Here is a 19,846-nt window from a genome sequence, read left to right as displayed (position 1 = left end):
CTCCCCCAAAACCTGTCCTTGCACCTCCCCCATTCCCAGTTACACCCCCGGGCGCTGCCCCCCCACCCCACTGCTGGAACAGGGGCTCCCCAAGCTCCCAAAATCAGGCCTGGGAGGCGAGGTGCGATCCAAGGGGTGCAGGAGGCCTTTATTGAGCAGTCCAGGGGGCCAGGAGGAGGATGGGGGGCAGCAGGAAGGATTTGGGGGGGCTCTGTGCATCTATACAGGGGGCCAGGACACCCCTGGCTGCTACATGGTCAGCTCCTGTGGGAGAGAGCAGAGGCAGGAATTCCAGGGTCACCCCCAATTCCTGCTGGGGAGAGGGGTCACAGCCCCAATTCCCACTGGGAAAAGGAGGGGGGGGGCACAGCCCCAATTCCCACTGGGAAAAGGAGGGGGGGGCACAGCCCCAATTCCTCTGGGAAAGGGGGGGGGGGGACACAGCCCCAATTCCCCCTGGGAAAAAGGGGGGGGGGGGGACACAGCCCCAATTCCCACTGGGAAAAGGGGGGGGGGGGGGGACACAGCCCAAATTTCCACTGGGAAAAGGAGGGGGGGGCACAGCCCCAATTCCCACTGGGAAAAGGGGGGGGGTCACAGCCCCAATTCCCCCTGGGAAAAGGAGGGGGGGGGCACAGCCCAAATTCCCCCTGGGAAAAGGGGGGGGGCACAGCCCCAATTCCCCTGGGAAAAGGGGGGGGGCACAGCCCAAATTCCCCCTGGGAAAAGGGGGGGGGCACAGCCCCCCACTCACCATGATGGCGTTGACGATGTCGTTGTTGTTGTGCCGCAGGGCCCGCACGGCCTTGGGCCGTGACACGTTGGCCTGGGCCATCACCAGCTCGATGTCCCGCACCTCCAGCCCTGTCTCGTCCACCTGGGGGGGGGCACAGCGCTGTGAGACCCCCCCCCGTGGCACACACCCAGCCCTGAACGGCAGAGACCCCCCCGCACCCCTCCCAGGCCGCTCCGCCTCGGCCATGCCCAGCTCAACACCTGCACCTCTGCCCTGTCCCGGCCACCCCGGGGTCACAGCACTGTCACCCCCCCACGGCACCCCGGGGGGCTCTCAGAGCCCCCCAGCACGCACCTCCTCCTCCTCCTCGCTCTCCTCCTTGATGGCCAGGGCGGGAGCAGCGTCGGTCACGAGCGCCGAGTGCTCCAGGGGCACCTTGAACTTCTCAGCCGCTGCCTTGTGCACTTGCTGGGACAGGTCCTCGATCTGGGGGAAACACGGGGTCACCGCGGCGCCCCCCCGAGCCAGCAGCTCCCCCCCCAAAGCCCCCCGAGCCCACCTTGGCCTCCCCGAAGACGATGTAGATGTCAGACGCGGGGCTCTTGAAGACGTCGGGTTTGGAGATGACGAACAGGATGTTCTTGGATTTGCGGATGGTGATGCGGGTGACGCCGTGGATCTGCCGCAGCCCCAGCTTGGACATGGCCTGGGGGGGGGGCACAGAGTGACCCCCCCGCACCCTGGCACAGCAGCCGGGGGAGACACAGCCCCCCGCAGCCCCCCAAATCCCCGGGGTAACAGAGCCAGAGATGGGGGATGCTGTCCCTCAGCACGGCCAGGACGGGCCCCCCCAGCCCACGGTGAGTCCCACCCCAGAGTGAGGACCTGCCCCTCCAAATTCCCAGCACTGACCCCCCCCTCCCCAAACCCTGAGATGGGACCCCAACCCTAAGGGGCACCCCAGGGACCCCCCCCACCTTCCGGGCCTTCTTCTCGCTGCGGCTCTGCTTGGCTTTGCTGAGCGGTTCCTCTCCGGGGCCGAGGGCGTGGCCGAGGGGCACCTGCGAGAGGTGGGGTCAGCGGGGCCCCCACACCCCGGGGGTCCCCACCACCCCCGACCCCCCAAAACCCCACCTGGGGCTGGGCAGGGGGCAGCTCCGAGCCCTCGGGCTCCTCCAGCTCCGGGATGGACTCGTCGTTGCTCTCGGACTCGTTCCCAGACCCTGTGTAAAAAAGGGGGGGGGGGGGGGGTGAGAGGGGCTCCCCGGACCCCCCAAAGGCGGGGGTACCCCACGGGACCCCCCCTCACCTCGGTGGTTGGGCTGGCAGCGCTGGGGGGCCGGGGGGGGCTGGGGGGCCTCAGCCTCGCTGGACGAGCTCGACTCCGACTGCAGAGACCCCCGGGGGGGGGGCCCGGCCCCCCCCAGCCCCTGGGCCCCCTGCCCGGCCCCGGGGCTCCGGCTCCTTCTGCGGGGAGGGCTGGGGGGCTGAGAGGGCAGAGGGGCTGAGCTGGGGGGCCCCCCAAAACCCCTCTGGGGGCTCAGCCCCGCCTGCTCGCCCCCATCGCCCTCCCTGGGACCCCCAAAGGCACCCCCAGCTCCCCTGACTGCCCACCCCGGTCCCAACACCCATGGCAAGGGGTCAGTGGGGGGGGCTGAGCTGGTGGTGCCCCCCAAACCCCCCCGTGTTTCCACATCCACCCAGGGACCCCCAGAGTCCCCCCGTGGGCAGTGCCCAGCCCCACAGCCATGGGGGGTTTGGGGGGGCTCTCTTACCTTCGAGGTGCTTCCTGGAGAGGGGCAGCCCCGGGGGGGGCTCCTGGCTGGGGGGGGGCCTGGGCGGGCTGGGGGCCAGGGCGGCAGGAGGAGGCACTTGGCTGAGTTTGGGGGGTGCAGGGCAGGGGGGCTCGGCAGGAGGAGGCCCCGGCCGAGCCCCCGCGGCGGGCAGGGGGCTGGGTGCGACCCCCCCCGCGGCCTCCTCTTCCTCCTGCTGCTCGGGGGGGCCGGGGGGACTCGGGGGGACTTTGGCATCGGTGTCCCCTGCAGCGTGGCCGGGGGGCTCAGGGCCCGGCCGGGGGGTGGGGGGCTCCTGCGGGGCGGGGGGCAGGACCCCCGGGGCCCCCCGGAGCGGGGCGGTGACACCCGGCCCGGCCCCGCGCCCCGAAAAGGCACCGGGTGGTGGGAGCGGTTCGGGGGGGGCCGGGGGGGTCCCCACAAACACCTCCCGCTCCGAGGCCGTGAACTGCGGCGAGGGGGGCGCGGGGGCCGCATCCTCATCCTCTTCTTCCTCCTCCTCGGGCTCTCCGCGGGGCCCGGCGGGGCTCGGGGGGGCCTCTCCGGTGACGGAGCTGGAGTCGGCGCGGGAGCGCGACGCGTCCGGCAGCTCCGGGGGCAAATCCTCGGCCGAGGCGGTGGCCGCGTCCCCCCCCTCCTCAGGGACATCCCCAGGGCGCTGTGACAGCGTCGCCTGCGCCAGGGGACACGGGGGGACAGCCGGGGACTCGTGGGATGGGGCCACCCCGGCTGCCAGCGCCACGGCCCAGGCCGGGGGACACGGGGCAGGGACAGCGGCCAGGGGGCTGGGGGCCACCACGGTGTCCACCGGGCCGGGGGTCGCCACATCAGTGGTCACGGTGGCCGGCTCATCCTGGGAGGCTGGTGTCACCGATGTCACCGGTTTGGTGTCCGTCACGCTCGGGGTCACCAGGGCAGCGTCCGTGGTGTCCATCAGGGCAGGGGTCAGCGATGTCACCAGGTCGGTGGCCGCAGGGTTACTCTCATCCAGGGCGGGTGGTGTCACTGATGTCACCAGGTTGGTGGCCGCAGTGGCCATCAGGGTAGGTGTCACTGATGTCACCAAGTCAGTGGCCACAGCATCCTTCAGGGTGGATGTCACTGGTGTCACCAGGACAGTGTCCACAACTTCCATCTTGTCCAGCACGCTGGGTGTCACTGGTGTCACCGGTGTCACCAGGTCAGTGGCCACGATACCCAGCTCATGTGGTGGGCTTGGTGTCACTGGTGTCACCAGGCTGGTGGCCACAGTGTCGGGCTCATCTGGGGAGCCGGGTGCCACCAGTGGGGTTGGTGTCACCAGGTCTGTGGCCATGGTGTCCGGCTCATCTGGGGGGCTGGGTGTCACTGGTGTCACCAGGCTGGTGGCCGCAGTGTCCGGCTCATCTGGGGGGCTGGGTGTCACCAATGCCACGACATCAGGGGCTGCAGCATCTGACGGGCTGGGTGCCACCAGGCTGGGGGCTGTGCTGTCCGTCAGGCTGGCTGTCACCGGAGCAGCGGCCGCAGTGTCCAGCTCGTCCAGCGGGGTTGGTGTCCCTGGTGTCACCGTGTCAGTGGCCACAGTGTCGGGCTCGTCAGGCGGGCTGGGTGTCACCAGGCTGGTGGCTGCAGCGTCCTTCTCATCCAGGGGGGTTGGTGTCACTGGTGTCACCAGGTCAGTGGCTGCAGCGTCCTTCTCATCCAGGGGGGTCGGTGTCACTGGTGTCACCAGGTCAGTGGCCACAGTGTCCCTGTCATCCAGGGGGGTCGGTGTCACTGGTGTCACCACATCGCTGGCTGCAGTGTCCCTGTCATCCAGGGGGGTCGGTGTCACTGGTGTCACCAGGTCAGTGGCCACAGTGTCCTTCTCATCCAGGGGGGTTGGTGTCACCGGTGTCACCAGGTCAGTGGCTGCAGTGTCCCTGTCGTCCAGGGGGGTCGGTGTCACCGGTGCCACCAGGTCAGCGGCCACCGAGTCCATCAGGCTGGGTGTCACTGGTGTCACCACGTCACTGGCCGCGGTGTCCATGTCCTCCAGGGGGGTCGGTGTCACCGGTGTCCCCAGGCCGGTGGCTGCAGAGTCCGGCTCGCTGTGGCCGTCAGGGCTCCCCACTGTCCCCGCGCTGAGCTCAAGGTCATTGTCACCATCACTGTCACCCCCAGGGCCATCCTGGGGCTCCCCATTGGTCCCCCCCAGCTGGTGGCTCTGGGGGTCCCGGGCACAGAGCACAGGGGCCTCGGGGACAGGGTCGGTCACTGCCAGCTGCGGGCACGGTCCCTGGCCCAGCGCCGCTCCAGAACCTTCTGCGGCTGCCGCCGCCTCCTCCTCCTCGGGGGGCTCCGGCGGGGGCCACGCCCCGGCGATGGTGACAAAGGCGTCGCCGTCCAGCTCTGCGTCCCCTCCGGGGGGTGCCAGGGGCGTCCCCGAGGATCCGGGAGCCGCGTCCCGGCGGGCGGGGTGGCACGGGGAGCCGGCACGGAGGTGGAGCTCGACACCGGCAGGGCCGGGGGAGGCCCGGGGCGTCCCCGGCGGTGTCGCCGCGTCCCCCGCGTGCCGCTCGCTGCCGTAGAGCCGCTCGTCCTCGTCCCCGTCGTAGGCGGCCGAGTCCGAGGAGGCGTCGGTGTCGTCGCGGAAGGCGAAGGCCTCGTCCCCCCCCTCGGGGATGGAGCTCTCGGACAGCGAGCGCAGGAAGGACGCCGAGGTGCTGCCTTCATCCTCCTCCTCCTCCTCCTCGGCGGGGGCCCGGGGCGAGATCTCCACGGCCTCGGCCTGGAAGAGGAGGCTGCCGCGGAACGGGAGCAGCGCCGCCGGGATCAGCCCCGAGCCCTCGTCCTCATCCTCCTCCTCCTCCGGCGTCCGCCCGTCCTCATCATCATCATCCTCGTCATCCGCACAGCCCGGCGGGGCGAAGGGACCGTCCTCATCATCATCATCGTCATCCTCCTCCTCGGGGGACAGCGGGGGGAAGGCCGGGGGGTCCCCCAGGCCGGGGGGCAGCACCAGGGCCCCCCCCAGACCTTCGGCCTCGCCCTCAGCCTCCCCCAGGCCTTCGGCCTCGGCCGCCAGGTTGGGGGAGCAGGACGGGGAGGTGCTGGCGGTGCCCGAGGAGCCCCAGCTGCCGCCCTCGGCCGTCATGTAGGAGCCCGAGGGGGACGTGGGGGGCGAGCACAGCCCCTCGCTGTCCCCGTCCGTCGGCTCCTCGGGGGGGGGCGGCCGCGCCCCCCCGGCCCGCACCGGCGTCGAGGGGGCCGTGAAGAACAGCTCGGGGTCCAGCGCGGGGGGGCGGCCCGGGGGGGGCTCCTTGGGGGGCGCGGGGAAGGGACAAGGCACGGGGGGCCCCCCCCGCGGCTCGGGCGGGGGGCAGCGCGTCTCCTCCCCCATCACAATGCGGGTGTCCAGCGGGTCCGCGGGCGGCGGCGGCCGGCACGGGGAGCCGGGGGGGGCGGCGGCGGCGGGGCCGGGGTCACAGCTGGCCCCCTCGGGCGGGGGGCGAGCCTCCTCCTTGGCCGGCATCGGCGGGGGGGTCGCGGGCATCGGCGAGGGGGCTGCGGAGAGAGGGGACAGCCCTGAGTGCCACGGCCCCCCCCGGGGTCACCCCTGAGTGCCACGGCCCCCCCCGGGGTCACCCCGTGACGGAGGAACGGGGGACACCCAGGGCAGTGCCCTGGGGGCGGGCTGGGGTGGGAGAACAGGGTGACCCCCACCAGCGACCTGCGGGAGGGTCCCGAGAGGTTTGGGGGGGCACGGAGGTGTTGGGGGTGGGGGGGACAGCAGCAGCGCCCCGTCCCCAAACCCCTCTCTGAGGGGGGCACGCGGTTGCAGCAAGGCGGGACCCCGACCCAGACCCTCAGTGGGGTGGGGGGGGCGGAGGGCGCGTCCCCCCTCACAGCCCCCTCCCCGGGGCGCTCGGTTCGGGGGTCCTCAGCCCTGCCGTGCCCACCGCTCCCCCAAAAAAACCACCCGCGCCCCCCCCCCCCCCCCATCACCTGCGCCCCTCCCTGCATCACCTGAGGCGCCCGGGGACGGCTCCATGGGGCGGTGGGAGCCGCGGTCGCCCCCGGCCCCGGCTGCAGCGCGGCCCCGCCGCCCCCCGGGCCTCATAAAGGGGCGGGGGGGGGGGAGGGGCGGCGCGGGGGGAGCCGGGAGGGGGCGGGGCCTGGCGGGGTCTGCGCGGGGCAGGTGCCGCTGTCCCCCCCCCCAGTCTGAAATGGTTCAGTCCGGCACAACCCCCCCGCCACGTGCTGGGGACCCCCGAAAGGCTCATTAAAGGGGGGGTCCTGTCCCACCGACACCCCCGGTGCCGTTTTGGGGGGGACTCTGCCCCATAAGGAGGGGGGGCTGCCGGGACCCCGTTAATGCAGCGCGTCCCTGCCCGGCCGCGGCTGCCCCGCGCCTTGGGCGCTGTTTTGGGGTCCCCTCTGTTCAGCCCGGAGGGCGCACCCTGACCCCCCCGGCACAAACCTCACCCCTTTCCTGGGGACGCCCAGCCTCAGCTCTGGGGGGGCACTGAGGCACAGGGGGAGGGTGACACTGGGGTGTGTCCCTCTCCCGCTCCCCGCTGCCGCCAGCCCCGCAGGAAGGTGCGGATGGCCCTGGCGATTTCTCCCGGCTGTCCCCAGCGCCCCCCCCCGACACGTGACAGTGGCCCCCCGGGGACACCGGTGTGGGGTGACCTTGGGCTGTGCCTCAGTTTCCCACCATGGGGGTGGGACGGTGCTGCGGAGGGGGGGGGCGAGGCTCAGCCCCTCCAGTACGGAGGGGGGGGGGCACAACCCGATGCCGACCCCCGCTGGGTTCCTGGGGTTGAGGGTGGTGACCCCGACGCGAGGTCCCCCAAGTGCCCCGTGCCCCGCCGGGGGGGCCGGGCCGGAGCCCCCCGGTTGTGCCAGGCCCGGAGCCCGGGCGGTGGCGGCTGCCGAGAGCCGCGGCCGGGCCGCGTCCTCCCGCTCCATCCTCATCCTCCCGCTCCGTCATTCCCGCTCTGCTCCCCATTTCCCCGCTCCATCCTCATCCTCCCGCTCTGTCCTTCATCCCCCAGCTCCATCCTCATCCTCCGGCTCTGTCCTTCATCCCCCAGCTCCATCCTCATCCTCCGGCTCCATCATCGCACCTCTGTCCTTCATCCCCCACCTCGATCCACCTTCCCTCTGCTCCGTCCTCATCCTCCCATCCTGCAGCCCTCCCTGCTCCGTCCTTCATCCCCCAGCTCCATCCTCATCCCTTCGTCCCTCAGCCCTCCATGGCTCCCGCTCTGCCTTTCATCTCTCCATCTCCATCCTGATGGCTCCGGCTCCCTCCTCCCTGCTCCGTCCTCATCCCACCGGCTCCATCCTCCTGTTCCATCCTCATCCTCCTGCTCCGTCCTTTCCGCTCCGTCCTTCATCCTTCCGGCTCCGTCCTTCATCCCCCCCCCCGCTCCATCCTCATCGCCCCGGCTCCATCCCCATTCTCCGGCTCCATCCCGCGCCCCCATCCCTGCGCTCCCATTCTTCCCGCTCCCTCCTCATCCTCCCGCTCCCGCTCCCCCCGGGCCTCACCTGCCTCCGCTCCCTCCGGCATCCCGTTCTCCTTCTCCGATCCGCCCCCCCCGGCGGATTTCAGGGATTCTCCGGGCTCGGCGCTGCCCGCGGCCCCCCCCGGCCCGGCCCCCCCCGCTCCCCCCGCTCGGCTCGGCCGGGCGGACGCGGCTGCGGCGGCGGCGCCGGAGCATCAGCGGGGCTGGGGCGGGGGCGGGGGTCCCGGCCCGCCTGATGCCAGCGGGAGTCGCGCCCCGCGCGGCCCCGGCTCTGTCGCGATAGAGGGTTTGTGCCGGAGGGCGCGGGGCGGGCGCCAGGCGCTGCGGCGGCGGGGGGGGGGGGGGGGGTGGCCGGGCCCACCCAGCGCTTGCATCAGCTCCGGGGGGGGGGCGCGAGGGCGGGGCTCGGCCTCAGTTTCCCCCACTTTGTCTCCTAAAAAAGGGGGATGAGCATCCCGCGGTGTCCTGGGCGGAATTGGGGAGGGGGACACAGGGCGGAGCCCCCCCCAAAGCGTCTGCGCGGGCGTGGTGACAGCGGTGGGGGGGGGGGGAGGGAGCCGCGCGTCCCCCCCGCGTGTCCCCGGAGCACCGGGGGTGCGGGATGAGGGCGGGCATTGTCCCCCCCGGCTGGCCGTGCCCGCGCTGCCGGTGCCAGGCACAGCCGCGGGCGGTGACTCAGCAGCTCCCGCCCCGCCGTGTCCCCCCCCCGGCACCGGGTGTCCCCCCCCAGCCGGCCCGCGTCCCCCTCCCGGGGGGCCGGAGGGGTCCCGGGGCCAGGTGGCCGCTGATCCGTCCCCAAAGCCCTTCCCGGCCGCGGTGCGTCCCCCCCCAGGCTCATCCTGAGCCACCTTTGTCACCCCCAGACTCGTCCTGAGCCACCTTTGTCCCCCCCAGGCTTGTCCTGAGCCACCTTTGTCACCCCCAGGCTTGTCCTGAGCCACCTTTGTCCCCCCCAGATTCATCCTGAGCCACCTTTGTCACCCCCAGGCTTGTCCTGAGCCACCTTTGTCACCCCCAGACTCATCCTGAGCCACCTTTGTCACCCCCAGACTCATCCTGAGCCACCTTTGTGCCCCCCAGGCTCGTCCTGAGCCACCTTTGTCACCCCCAGGCTCGTCCTGAGCCACCTTTGTGCCCCCCAGACTCGTCCTGAGCCACCTTTGTCCCCCTGCCCTGTGCGGGGACTCGCGGCCTGAGGGTCACGGGGGACCCGGTGGGGGCTCCAGCCGGGACGTGCCCCCCCCAGTCAGAGACCCCCGGTGCCCGCTCTGCTCCCCACCCCCGGCCAGCCCGGAGCCAGCCCCGTCCCTGTCCCCGTCCCCCCGGGGACAATCCCAGGATAATCGGGAATCAAGGCCGGTGGCTCCTGACGCCGATCCCGGCTCAGACCGGCGGCCCCGGGCACAGGGCTGGGGGACACGGGGGGCGCGGGCACAGCCACGTGCCACCAACACTGATGGCACTGACACCCACCCAGTGTCACCCAGGCCTGATGTCACCCAGCCCCAATGTCACCTGTCCCTGCTATCACCTGCCTCCAAGGTCACCTGGCCCCAGTGTCACCCGACCCCAATGTCACCCAGCCCCACTGTCACTCCCCCATGTCACATCCCCCATGCCACAGATGTCACTTGGCTCCCATGTCACCTGTCCAGGTGCCACCAAGCCCCAGTGTCACCTGGCCATGATGCCAACTAGCCCCTACATCATCCAGCCTGGATGTCACCTGGTCCCAATGACACCTGGCACGATGGCAACTGTCCCCAATGTCATGTGTCTCCAATGCCACCTATCCCCACCGTCCCCAAAGTCCCCTATGACATCCATCCCCAATGTCATGTCCCCAATGATACCCATCCCCAATGTCACCCGTCCCCAGTGCCACCTGTCCCCTGTTGCCACCATGGCCACCACCATCCCTGTACAGTTCTGGGTTTATTTGAGCCGTTGGTGACACGGAGCAGCAGCACTGGAGCCACACGGGGACACGGGGACCTCGCTGTGGGGACGTGCCCGGTGACCTGGTGACGTGGCCACCTCGCTGTGGGGACGTGCCCACCCGGGCACGGTGACCTGGTGACGTGGCCACCTCGCTGTGGGGACGTGCCCACCTGGGCTCAGCCACTGGGCCACCTGGGCGTGGTGACCCGCTCACATTGGCACAGGGACGTGGCCACCTGGCTGAGGTGAGGAGGCCACGTGGGCGGGTCAGGTGGCCGCGTCGGTGGCCGTGTCACCGGCCGTGTCACTGGCCAGGGCCTTGGCCACCTTGTCCTTCAGGTAGGCCACACGCTGCCGCTCCAGCTTCAGCTCCAGGAACTCGTAGTGGGGCACCTGCAGGGGACAGGGGTGTGACAGCAGCCCAGGGCGTCCCAGCTGTGTCCCCTCCTGGCCCCGGCTGTGCCATGGCACCCACCTGGGTGTCAGCACCCATCTGGGGTCCCAGTGCCCACCCTGGGACGTGCCACCACCCACCCAGGTGCGACAGTGACACTGCCAGGGGAGTGACAACGAGACCAGGGGCTGACAGCGACCCCGGGGGGTGACACGTGGCTGTCACACTCCCCCCCGGGCTATAATTACCCCCAGGGGTTAATCCTGGATGACCCCACAGGATCAGCTCGTCTGTGTCACCTCCCTGTCACCCCTGTCCCCCCCAGCAGCTGGCAGGTGGCCCGGGGGGATCACGGTGGCTCATCCCTGCTGAGCCCCAGGCTCAGGCTGGTGTCAGTGCCTCCGTCCCAACGGAGCCAGCTGTGCCCAGGTGTGCCAGGGGGACAGTGGCACCCGGCTGCCGTCACCAGGGTGGCCACAGGCACAGGGACCGTCCCCTGGGCTGGGCACAGGTGAGGCCACACCTGGGGGCACCTCACAGGATGGGGGCTGGGCTCTGCTCCCAAGAGGGAGGTTCAGGTGGCATTCGGGGAACATTTTTGGGAATATTTCTCCTGGAAAGGGCCGGGTGTGGATGTGTCCCGTGGGGCCGGGCTGGGCGGGGTGGCAGGGCGGGGCACACGCAGCTGCTCCCAGGGTGTTCCCGGCGCTCACCTCGGCCAGCAGGAAGCCGGCGGCTCGCAGGTGCCTGCGGGCCAGCGAGCCCCGGCCCAGCAGCTCCCGGCCCCGCGAGCTGAACTGCGGCAGCTCCCAGCGCAGCACGGCCACCCTGGGGACAGGGGACGGGACAGGGGACAGCCACTGAGCGCGGGCACCCCGAGCCCGCCCCGCGGCGCCTGAGCTCTGCCCCTCCCATCACCTCCTGTCCCCTCCCGTCCCACGTCCCCTCCTCTCCCTCTCCTCCCCCACTGACCCTTCCTATTCCCCCTCCTCATCTCCTCCCCGTTCCTCCCCTGCTGTCCCCTCCTCTCCCCTCTGCTGCCTCCCCCGTCCCCCATCCCTGCTGTCCCCACCCACCTCCTGGCCCCCGGTGGCAGTGCCTTTGTCCCCTCGGAGTGGGACAAGTGGGGGGCAGCGAAGTCCCTCACGGGCAGGGGTTTGTTGTCACTGTCCAGCACCGCCTCGGCATCTGCAGGGACAGGGGGGACACGGGGACTCAGAGCCACCCGGGGGCTCTGCTGACCCCACCCCGGGAAGGGCCGTGTCCGTGGGGATCCGCCTCCCCGGGCCCCACGGCAGGGGACAGGGGACGTGCGGGGCACGGAGGTCGCTGTGGCAGCCGGTGGCCGGTCCCCGACACTGGGGGACAGGGACCGAATTTGACTGGGCTGCAAGAGGGTGACAGGGGGGTGGCAGGGCTGTGACAGAGCCAGGAGGGCTGGAGGGTGACAGGGAAAGGTGACAGGGTGGGTGACAGGGCTGGGGTGGGCGGGAAGGTGACAGGGGAAAGTGACAGGGCTGCGGGGTGACACAGGAAGGTAACGGGGTGACAGGGCTGGGGGGACTGGGGGTCACAGGGGAAGGTAGCAGGGGTGGGGGTGCCAGGGCCAGGGGTGGGTGCCAGGTGGCACTGGAAGGTGCCCAGGTGGGTGACAGGCCCGGGAGTGGCACTGGAAGGTGCCCAGGTGGGTGGCACTGGAAGGTGCCCAGGTGGGTGGCAGTGGAAGGTGCCCAGGCAGGTGACAGGCCCAGGGGTGGCACTGGAAGGTGCCCAGGTGGGTGGCAGGCCCGGGGGTGGCAGTGTAAGGTCCCCAGGCGGGTGACAGGGCAGGGAGGTGGCACTGGAAGGTGCCCAGGCGGGTGGCAGACCCGGGGGTGGCACTGGAAGGTGCCCAGGCAGGTGACAGGCCCAGGGGTGGTACTGGAAGGTGCCCAGGCGGGTGACAAGCCCAGAAGTGGCACTGGAAGGTGCCCAGGCGGGTGACAGGCCCAGGGGTGGCACTGGAAGGTGCCCAGGCGGGTGGCAGGCCCAGGGGTGGCACTGGAAGGTGCCCAGGCAGGTGACAAGCCCAGGAGTGGCACTGGAAGGTGCCCAGGTGGGTGGCACTGGAAGGTGCCCAGGCAGGTGACAGGCCCAGGAGTGGCACTGGAAGGTGCCCAGGCGGGTGGCAGGCCCGGGGGTGGCACTGGAAGGTGCCCAGGCGGGTGGCAGGCCCGGGGGTGGCAGCGGGTGGCACTCACCGATGTCCCAGCCGTACACTGTGCTCACGTTGTACCGGACGAGGTCGTGGCCCCCCAGTGCCCCCGGCAGCGCCTCCCACAGCCCCCGCTGCAGGGGGGTGGCCTTCTCCTTGTCCTTGTCCCTGTCCCTGTCCCCGTCCCCCCCCAGCACCTCGGGGGGCAGGAAGGGCCCCTCATAGCCCGGGGCCTCCAGCCTGGCCGTGGCGTTGATGTGCAGCAGCTTCAGCCACGAGCTCTGCGCCCGCGGGGAGGGGTCACCTGCAGGACGGGTGGGGACGCGCTCAGGTGACACCCAGGGACACAGGAACGGCCCCTGGCGGCGCCGGGGAAGGCTCAGGGGAGGCAGTGGGAACATTCCCCACGGAAAGGGCTGTGCAGCCCCAGCCTGGATGTGGCACCTGGCACGGGGGCCGTGTCCCCAGGGGCCGAGCCAGGCGGGGCCGGGCTCAGATGGCACCCAAGGGCCAGGGGAACGGCCCCAGGCGGTGCCAGGGGATGCCCGGGTGGGATGTGGGGAATATTCCTCCTGGAAAGGGCTCAGCAGCCGTGGGGCTGTGACACCTGGGACAGGTTGTACCCCCAGGTGAACTCCAGCACCTGAGAAGCCCCCCCAGCCCCAGCACTCCCAGATTCCGTGTCTCCAGTGGCATTCGCCCCCCGGGCCCCACGGGAGGGGACACGGGGCACGTGGGCACGGAGGTCGCTGTGGCAGCCGGTGGCCGGTCCCCGCCATGGGGGGACAGGGACCGAATTTGACTGGGCTGCAGCTGCCAGAACTGCCAGCAGCACCTGTGGGACAGGTGACCCCACCCACCCGCCCCGCCCGAGCTCCTGCCCAATCCCGAATCCCTGCTCTGCCGGGGCTCACCTCGCAGGCGGGCCTGGAACTCGGGGGACAGCACCTGGCGCAGGTGGGGGGCCCGGGGCTGCTGCAGGACGCACAGGGACCACACCACATCCGTCAGCAGGTGCACGTCCAGCTGCTGCTCCTGCCCCTGCAGCCGCTCGTGGAGCTGTGTGGGGAACGGATCACGCGGGTGTCCCTCGGGTGGGGCCGCAGGGCCCCTCCCGGGTGATCCCTCGCCCCACGGATTCAGCCATCCAACAGCCCCTTTCCCACGGGAACGTGCCAGGGGAACACCCGCGCTCCGGGACAGGTGACAGCTTGGGGGGGTCACCTGGAGGGGGTTCCAGGGCCTCTCCCGGTGCCGAAAGTGGGAGCTGGGAGGGATTTGGGTCACCTGGCATGCCAGGACAGGGGAAAACTGGGAATTTGGGAGGCTCTGGGGAAGGAATCTGTAGCTGCGGGGGGGTCTCTGAGGTCCCTCCCCACCCAGACCACTCGGGAATTCCGGGATCCCAGGGACGTCACCATGGAGAAGAACTCCTCGCTGGAGCTGGGCTGGAAGTTGAGGCGGGCGAAGGACACGAGGACCCCGCAGAGCTGGGTGACGGACAGGTTCTGCGTGTTGTCCAGGCAGTACTGTGGGAAAAACGGGAATGTGGGGCTGTCCAGAACAGGGACGGGAGGGAGAGGTTGGACACATCAGCCAGAGACACCTCCCAGGTGGGAAAACCAGAGTGAGGGAATCTTGGGATGTTCTCCAGGTACGAGGGCAAGCTCTGAAACACCCCAGCGTGGATGGAAAGAGCAGGGGCATGAACCTGGAAGGAACTGGGCCAGAAGTGGCAGGAAGCTGGGAGAGGAGCAGCAAGGAAAAGGTTGGGAACATCAGCAGGGACCGTGCTGGGTGGGACACCAGGGGTGAGGGATCCCTGGGATCTTATCCAGCTACAAGGGCAGGCCTGGAATGTCTCAGTCTGGATGGGCACGTGCAGAGAGGTGAACTGGGACAGAACTGGGACAGAACTGGGACAGAACCAGCAGCAGCAGTCACAGCTGCAGGGTCTGGATGGAGCCACATCCAGCAGGAAATGATCCCTGATTCCCCCTGGGAACGGTGACAGAGCTTGGACAGGGAGGGGCCCTCACTGCCACCTGCTCCCAGGTGACAACGGCCCGGACCGGTGAAAGGAACCTGCTCTGCCCGGTTCCTGCTGCGAAAGGTGACAACACCCCCTGCACAGGTGAGTGTCCCCTGCCTCCCCCATGGCCAGGTGAGGTCCCCCCTTGTCCCCCAGGCCTCACCTGAGCGATGGCCTCGGCGAGGGGCCGGCTGAGCCAGCGCAGGCTGGCGAAGGAGCGGGCACAGCGCAGCACCTGAGCCGGGCTCAGGCTGCCCAGGTGAGGCTGCAGCTCCAGGGACAGGCGGTGCAGCACCTGCGGCTGCTGGAAGCTCAGCTTACCTGTGCCAAGGGGGGACAGCTCAGCACAGGGGGCTCCGAGCACCTCTGTCCTGTGTCCCCCCCACCACAGGTGACAGCTGGGAACGGTCACCCAGAGAGGAAAGGCTCCAGGGACACCTCAGAGCCCTCCCAGTGCCTAAAGGGGCTCCAGGTGAGCTGGGGAGGGACACGGGACACCCAGGGTGATGGAATGGCCTCAGGCTGAGCTCCCAGGGATTTGGGACACCTGGAATGACAGGACACCGAGAACGGCGTCCCCGATGACCCTGGTTCCATACCTGCAACACAGAGCTGACCTGGATTCCCTCCCCCCACCTGCCTGGGAGAGGTTTGGGACCTCAAAGCTCACCTGGCCGCCCCCACACCCAGCCCCGGGACAGCGACACGGAGCCGTGGATTTGCCCCCAGCCCCCGCAGTGGCCCCTGGCACTCACTGAAGGCGAAGAGCAGGTCGGTGAGCACGGGCAGGGGCAGCTCGGCGGGTTTCTGCAGCAGGTGGTAGGACAGGGCCCGCAGCAGGGGCACGCAGCGGCGCTGCTGCAGCGCCAGCGCCAGCGCCACGCGGCGCAACTCATCGGGGTCAAACTGCTCGGCCAGCTCCAGGGCCTGGCAGGGACAGGGGAGACAGGACAGGTGAGACAGGCACAGGTGAGACAGGACAGGTGAGACAGGGACAGGTGAGACAGGACAGGTGAGACAGGACAGGTGAAACGGGGACAGGGACACAGGAACAGGGATAGAACTGCTTGGCCAGCTCCAGGGCCTGGCAGGGACAGGCACAGGTGAGACAGGGACAGGGGACAGAGGACAGGTGAGACAGGACAGGTGAGATGGGACAGGTGACACAGGGACAGGGGAGACAGGACAGGGGAGACAGGACAGGTGAGACAGGACAGGTGAGACAGGACAGGGACACAGGAGCAGGGATAGAACTGCTCAGCCAGCTCCAGGGCCTGGCAGGGACAGGCACAGGTGAGATGGGACAGGTGAGACAGGACAGGTGAGACAGGGACAGGAATCAAACTGCTCGGCCAGCTCCAGGGCCTGGCAGGGACAGTGACAGGTGAGACGGGACAGGGGAGAGAGGACAGGTGAGACAGGGACAGGAATCAAACTGACCAGCCAGCTCCAGGGCCTGGCAGGGACAGTGACAGGGGAGACAGGACAGGAATCAAACTGCCCAGCCAGCTCCAGGGCCTGGCAGGGACAGGGACAGGGGAGACAGGGACAGGTGAGACAGGGGACAAGGAAGACAGGTGAGACAGGGACAGAGGGGAGACACGGAAAGAGACACAGGGAAGAGACACAACTGCTCGGCCAGCTCCAGGGCCTGGCAGGGACAGCGACAGGTGAGACAGGGGACAGGGACACAGGCACAGGTGAGACAGGGACAGGGGAGACAGGTCACAGGTGGGAGAGGGGAGACAGAGCACAGGTGGTGCAGGTGACCCCAGGAGGGCCTGCTGAGCCCAGGTGACCCCACCCAGCCCAGGCTGCGGGCCCGGCTCCCCCACAGCGTCCCACGCCCTGCCGTGCCCAGGTGTGCGGGTCCCACCTTGTCCTCCAGGCGCTCCATCAGGGCGGGGGACAGGTGTCCCACCTTGGCCATGAGCGTCACCACGGTGCGGGTGCCGTCCAGCTCGGTCCAGCGCAGCTCCAGCTTGCGCAGCACCTCGGGCAGCAGGAGCCCGTCGTGGCCCTGCCCCGCCAGCTGCTCGGCCAGCTGCACCAGCTGCCGCAGGGGCAGGCGCCGCAGCCGCCACAGCACCTCCTGCTCCACCGAGCGCACCTGGCGCCCGCCCCGCGCCAGCCCCAGCGCCGGCAGACTGCGCAGCAGCTGCAGCAGCGGCGTGTTCCACACCTGCGAGATCTGCACGGGATGGGGACAGGTGTGAAACAGGGACAGGTGTGACACAGGGACACCAGGCGTGTTCCACACCTGCGAGATCTGCACGGGACGGGGACAGGGACAGGTGTGACACGGGGCCACCAGCCCTGTTCCACACCTGTGAGATCTGCACGGGACGGGGACAGGGACAGGTGTGACACAGGGACACCAGGTGTGTTCCACACCTGCGAGATCTGCACGGGATGGGGACAGGGACAGGTGTGACACAGGGACACCAGGTGTGTTCCACACCTGCGAGATCTGCATGGGACAGGGACAGGTGTGAAACAGGGACAGGTGTGACACGGGGCCACCAGGCGCGTTCCACACCTGCGAGATCTGCACGGGACGGGGACAGGGACAGGGACATGGGGACAGGTGTGACACAGGGACAGCAGCCCTGTTCCACACCTGCGAGATCTGCACGGGACGGGGACAGGGACAGGTGTGACACGGGGACAGGTGTGACACGGGGCCACCAGCCCTGTTCCACACCTGTGAGATCTGCATGGCACAGGGACAGGGACACAGGCACAGGTGTGACACAGAGACACATGTGACACAGGGCCACCAGCCACGTTCCACACCCGAGACATCTGCCACAGGGACAGGCGTGGCGCGGATGTGGGACAGGGGCAGCCAGCGAGGATTTGGGGCACTGCTCCTCTACCTGTGCCACCTCCCAGGTGCGCCCTGAACCCGCTGGAGGGACCCAGCCACTGCAGCCCCGTCCCCAGGAGCACTGCCAGGTGTGTCCCCAGCGCTCCCAGGTGTGTCCCCAGCACTCCCAGCTGTGTCCCCAGCACTCCCAGCCCTGTCCCCAGCACTCCCAGCCCTGTCCCCAGTGCTCCCAGCCTGTCCCCAGCGCTCCCAGCCGTGTCCCCAGCACTCCCAGCTGTGTCCCCAGCGCTCCCAGCCCTGTCCCCAGTGCTCCCAGCCTGTCCCCAGCGCTCCCAGCCGTGTCCCCAGCACTCCCAGCCCTGTCCCCAGCGGTCCCAGCCGTGTCCCCAGCACCCCCAGCTGTGTCCCCAGCACTCCCAGCCCTGTCCCCAGCGGTCCCAGCCGTGTCCCCAGCGCTCCCAGCCCTGTCCCCAGCACTCCCAGCCCTGTCCCCAGCACCCCCAGCTGTGTCCCCAGCACCCCCAGCTGTGTCCCCAGCACTCCCAGCCCTGTCCCCAGCACTCCCAGCTGTGTCCCCAGCGCTCCCAGCCCTGTCCCCAGCACTCCCAGCTGTGTCCCCAGCACTCCCAGCCTGTCCCCAGCGCTCCCAGCCCTGTCCCCAGCACTCCCAGGTGTGTCCCCAGCGCTCCCAGCCCTGTCCCCAGCACTCCCAGCCCTGTCCCCAGCGCTCCCAGCCCTGTCCCCAGCCCACCTGCGCGTCCAGGACGGCCAGCAGGCGCTGGAAGCGGGGGTCCCCGCGCAGGCCGGCGCTGTCCAGGCGCTGCTCGCCGCTCATGCGGGCCAGGCGGCCGATGGCCAGCGCCGCCAGGTTGCTGCTCAGGCCGGGCCCGTGGCTCAGCTGCAGCAGCTCCTGCGGGCTGCCGGCGGCGCGGATCAGCTCCCGCAGCCGCTGCTCCTCGCCGTCCTCGCGCGCCCGCGCCCGGGGCCCCTCGGCCGCCCGGGCCGGGCCCGTGTGCAGGCCGGGCCGTGTGCCCGTGTGCAGGGCAGGTCCGTGGCCGGTGAGCAGGGCAGGTCCGTGGCCGGTGAGCAGGGCAGGTCCATGGCCGGTGAGCAGGCCGGGCCCCGGGCCGGTGCACAGAGCAGGCCCCGGGCCGGGCGCGGGCGGCAGCAGCCGGCGGCAGCAGCGGCGGAGCAGGTGCGCGGCCATGGGCGAGGCTCAGCGCCGCATCCCGGGACGGCTGCGCGGTGGAACGGCGTCGGAACGGGCCCCGCCGGGACGCCGCCCCCGCTGCATTCCGCTTCCCCACGGTCCTTCCCGGGCCCGCTTCCCCGCCCCCGTGTCCCACAGTCCCGGTCCCGGTCCCAGTCCCGTTCCCATCCCCGATCCCATTCCCAATCCCCTTCCCTTTCCCATTTCCATTTCCGATCCCGTTCCCGATCCCAATCCCATTCCAATCCCATTCCACACCCGTTCCCATCCCCGTTCCCATCCCCGTTCCCATTCCCATTCCCATTCCCATTCCCATTCCCATCCCCATTCCCGTTCCCATCCCCGTTCCCATCCCCATTCCCGTCCCCGTTCCCATTCCTGTTCCCGTTCCCATCCCCGATCCCATCCCCATTCCCGTTCCCATCCCCATTCCCGTTCCCGTTCCCGATCCCGTTCCCGTTCCCGTTCCCGTTCCCATCCCCATCCCCGTTCCCTTTCCCGTTCCCGATCCCGTTCCCATCCCCGTTCCCGTTCCCGTTCCCGATCCCGTTCCCATCCCCGTTCCCGTTCCCGTTCCCGTTCCCGTTCCCATTCCCGATCCCGTTCCCGTTCCCATCCCCATCCCCGTTCCCTTTCCCGTTCCCGTTCCCGTTCCCATCCCCATCCCCGTTCCCGTTCCCGATCCCGTTCCCATCCCCGTTCCCGTTCCCATCCCCATCCCCATTCCCGTTCCCGTTCCCATTCCCATCCCCGTTCCCGTTCCCGTTCCCGTTCCCGTTCCCATTCCCATCCCCGATCCCGTTCCCGATCCCGTTCCCGTTCCCGTTCCCGTTCCCGTTCCCGTTCCCGTCCCCGATCCCGTTCCCGTTCCCGGCCCTCTCTGACCTCTCCCGCCCCGGCCCCACGCACGGGCCGCCACCGAGGCGCACGGCTACGACGTCACCGCGCCGCGCCCGCTCGCTATTGGCCGCTCGGCTGCGTCATCACGCGGCGGCGGCGCCTTTTCCGTGACGGGCCGAGAGCGCGGCCGCCATCGGCGCCGGAGCCCCCACGGGGCGTCCCCCGGAGTGTCCCCCGGAATGTCCCTCGGAATGTCCCCCGGAATGTCCCCCGGAGCGTCCCTCCCGCGGTGTCCCCGCGGTGTCCCCGCGTCCCGGAGGGGGCCGGGCGCTCCCACCCGCCCGCCTCTCTGTGGGTCGCCCTCGTGTGGTGGCGGGG

At 70.3% G+C, this 19,846-nt stretch overlaps 2 protein-coding genes, 1 long non-coding RNA gene and 2 other non-coding genes across 5 annotated transcripts; 1 reads left to right on the top strand and 4 right to left on the bottom strand.

The window, feature by feature from the left end:
* Nucleotides 1–122: 122 nt before the first annotated feature.
* NACAD (NAC alpha domain containing) lies at nucleotides 123–6,559 on the bottom strand. Its single transcript, XM_053985275.1, has 8 exons — nucleotides 6,499–6,559; nucleotides 2,512–6,057; nucleotides 1,871–1,959; nucleotides 1,714–1,797; nucleotides 1,296–1,442; nucleotides 1,091–1,222; nucleotides 755–877; nucleotides 123–264 (listed from the first exon to the last, which is right to left on the bottom strand). Exons 1-8 carry the CDS (start codon nucleotides 6,542–6,544, stop codon nucleotides 250–252), a joined length of 4,182 nt encoding a protein of 1,393 aa, XP_053841250.1. The 5' UTR covers nucleotides 6,545–6,559; the 3' UTR covers nucleotides 123–249.
* Nucleotides 6,560–9,949: 3,390 nt separating this feature from the next.
* TBRG4 (transforming growth factor beta regulator 4) lies at nucleotides 9,950–19,603 on the bottom strand. Its single transcript, XM_053985154.1, has 11 exons — nucleotides 19,514–19,603; nucleotides 18,170–18,656; nucleotides 16,465–16,779; nucleotides 15,344–15,515; nucleotides 14,752–14,909; nucleotides 13,975–14,085; nucleotides 13,471–13,615; nucleotides 12,603–12,860; nucleotides 11,439–11,550; nucleotides 11,076–11,190; nucleotides 9,950–10,361 (listed from the first exon to the last, which is right to left on the bottom strand). The coding sequence occupies exons 2-11, from the start codon at nucleotides 18,623–18,625 to the stop codon at nucleotides 10,236–10,238; spliced, it is 1,968 nt and encodes a 655-aa protein (XP_053841129.1). The 5' UTR covers nucleotides 18,626–18,656; nucleotides 19,514–19,603; the 3' UTR covers nucleotides 9,950–10,235.
* On the bottom strand, nucleotides 11,621–11,754 carry LOC128820367 (small nucleolar RNA SNORA5). Its single transcript, XR_008440886.1, has one exon. It is a non-coding gene; the product is annotated as a small nucleolar RNA SNORA5 (small nucleolar RNA).
* Nucleotides 11,900–12,596, top strand: LOC128811566 (uncharacterized). Its single transcript, XR_008438386.1, has 3 exons — nucleotides 11,900–12,071; nucleotides 12,137–12,209; nucleotides 12,450–12,596. It is a non-coding gene; the product is annotated as an uncharacterized LOC128811566 (long non-coding RNA).
* Nucleotides 13,235–13,368, bottom strand: LOC128820360 (small nucleolar RNA SNORA5). Its single transcript, XR_008440884.1, has one exon. It is a non-coding gene; the product is annotated as a small nucleolar RNA SNORA5 (small nucleolar RNA).
* Nucleotides 19,604–19,846: the final 243 nt, after the last annotated feature.

Source organism: Vidua macroura, chromosome 1 (assembly GCF_024509145.1).
Source record: "Vidua macroura isolate BioBank_ID:100142 chromosome 1, ASM2450914v1, whole genome shotgun sequence".
Lineage (NCBI taxonomy): Eukaryota > Metazoa > Chordata > Aves > Passeriformes > Viduidae > Vidua > Vidua macroura.
The sequence above is the reverse complement of the archived record's forward strand: the minus strand, read 5'-3'. Positions and strand labels throughout refer to the sequence as shown.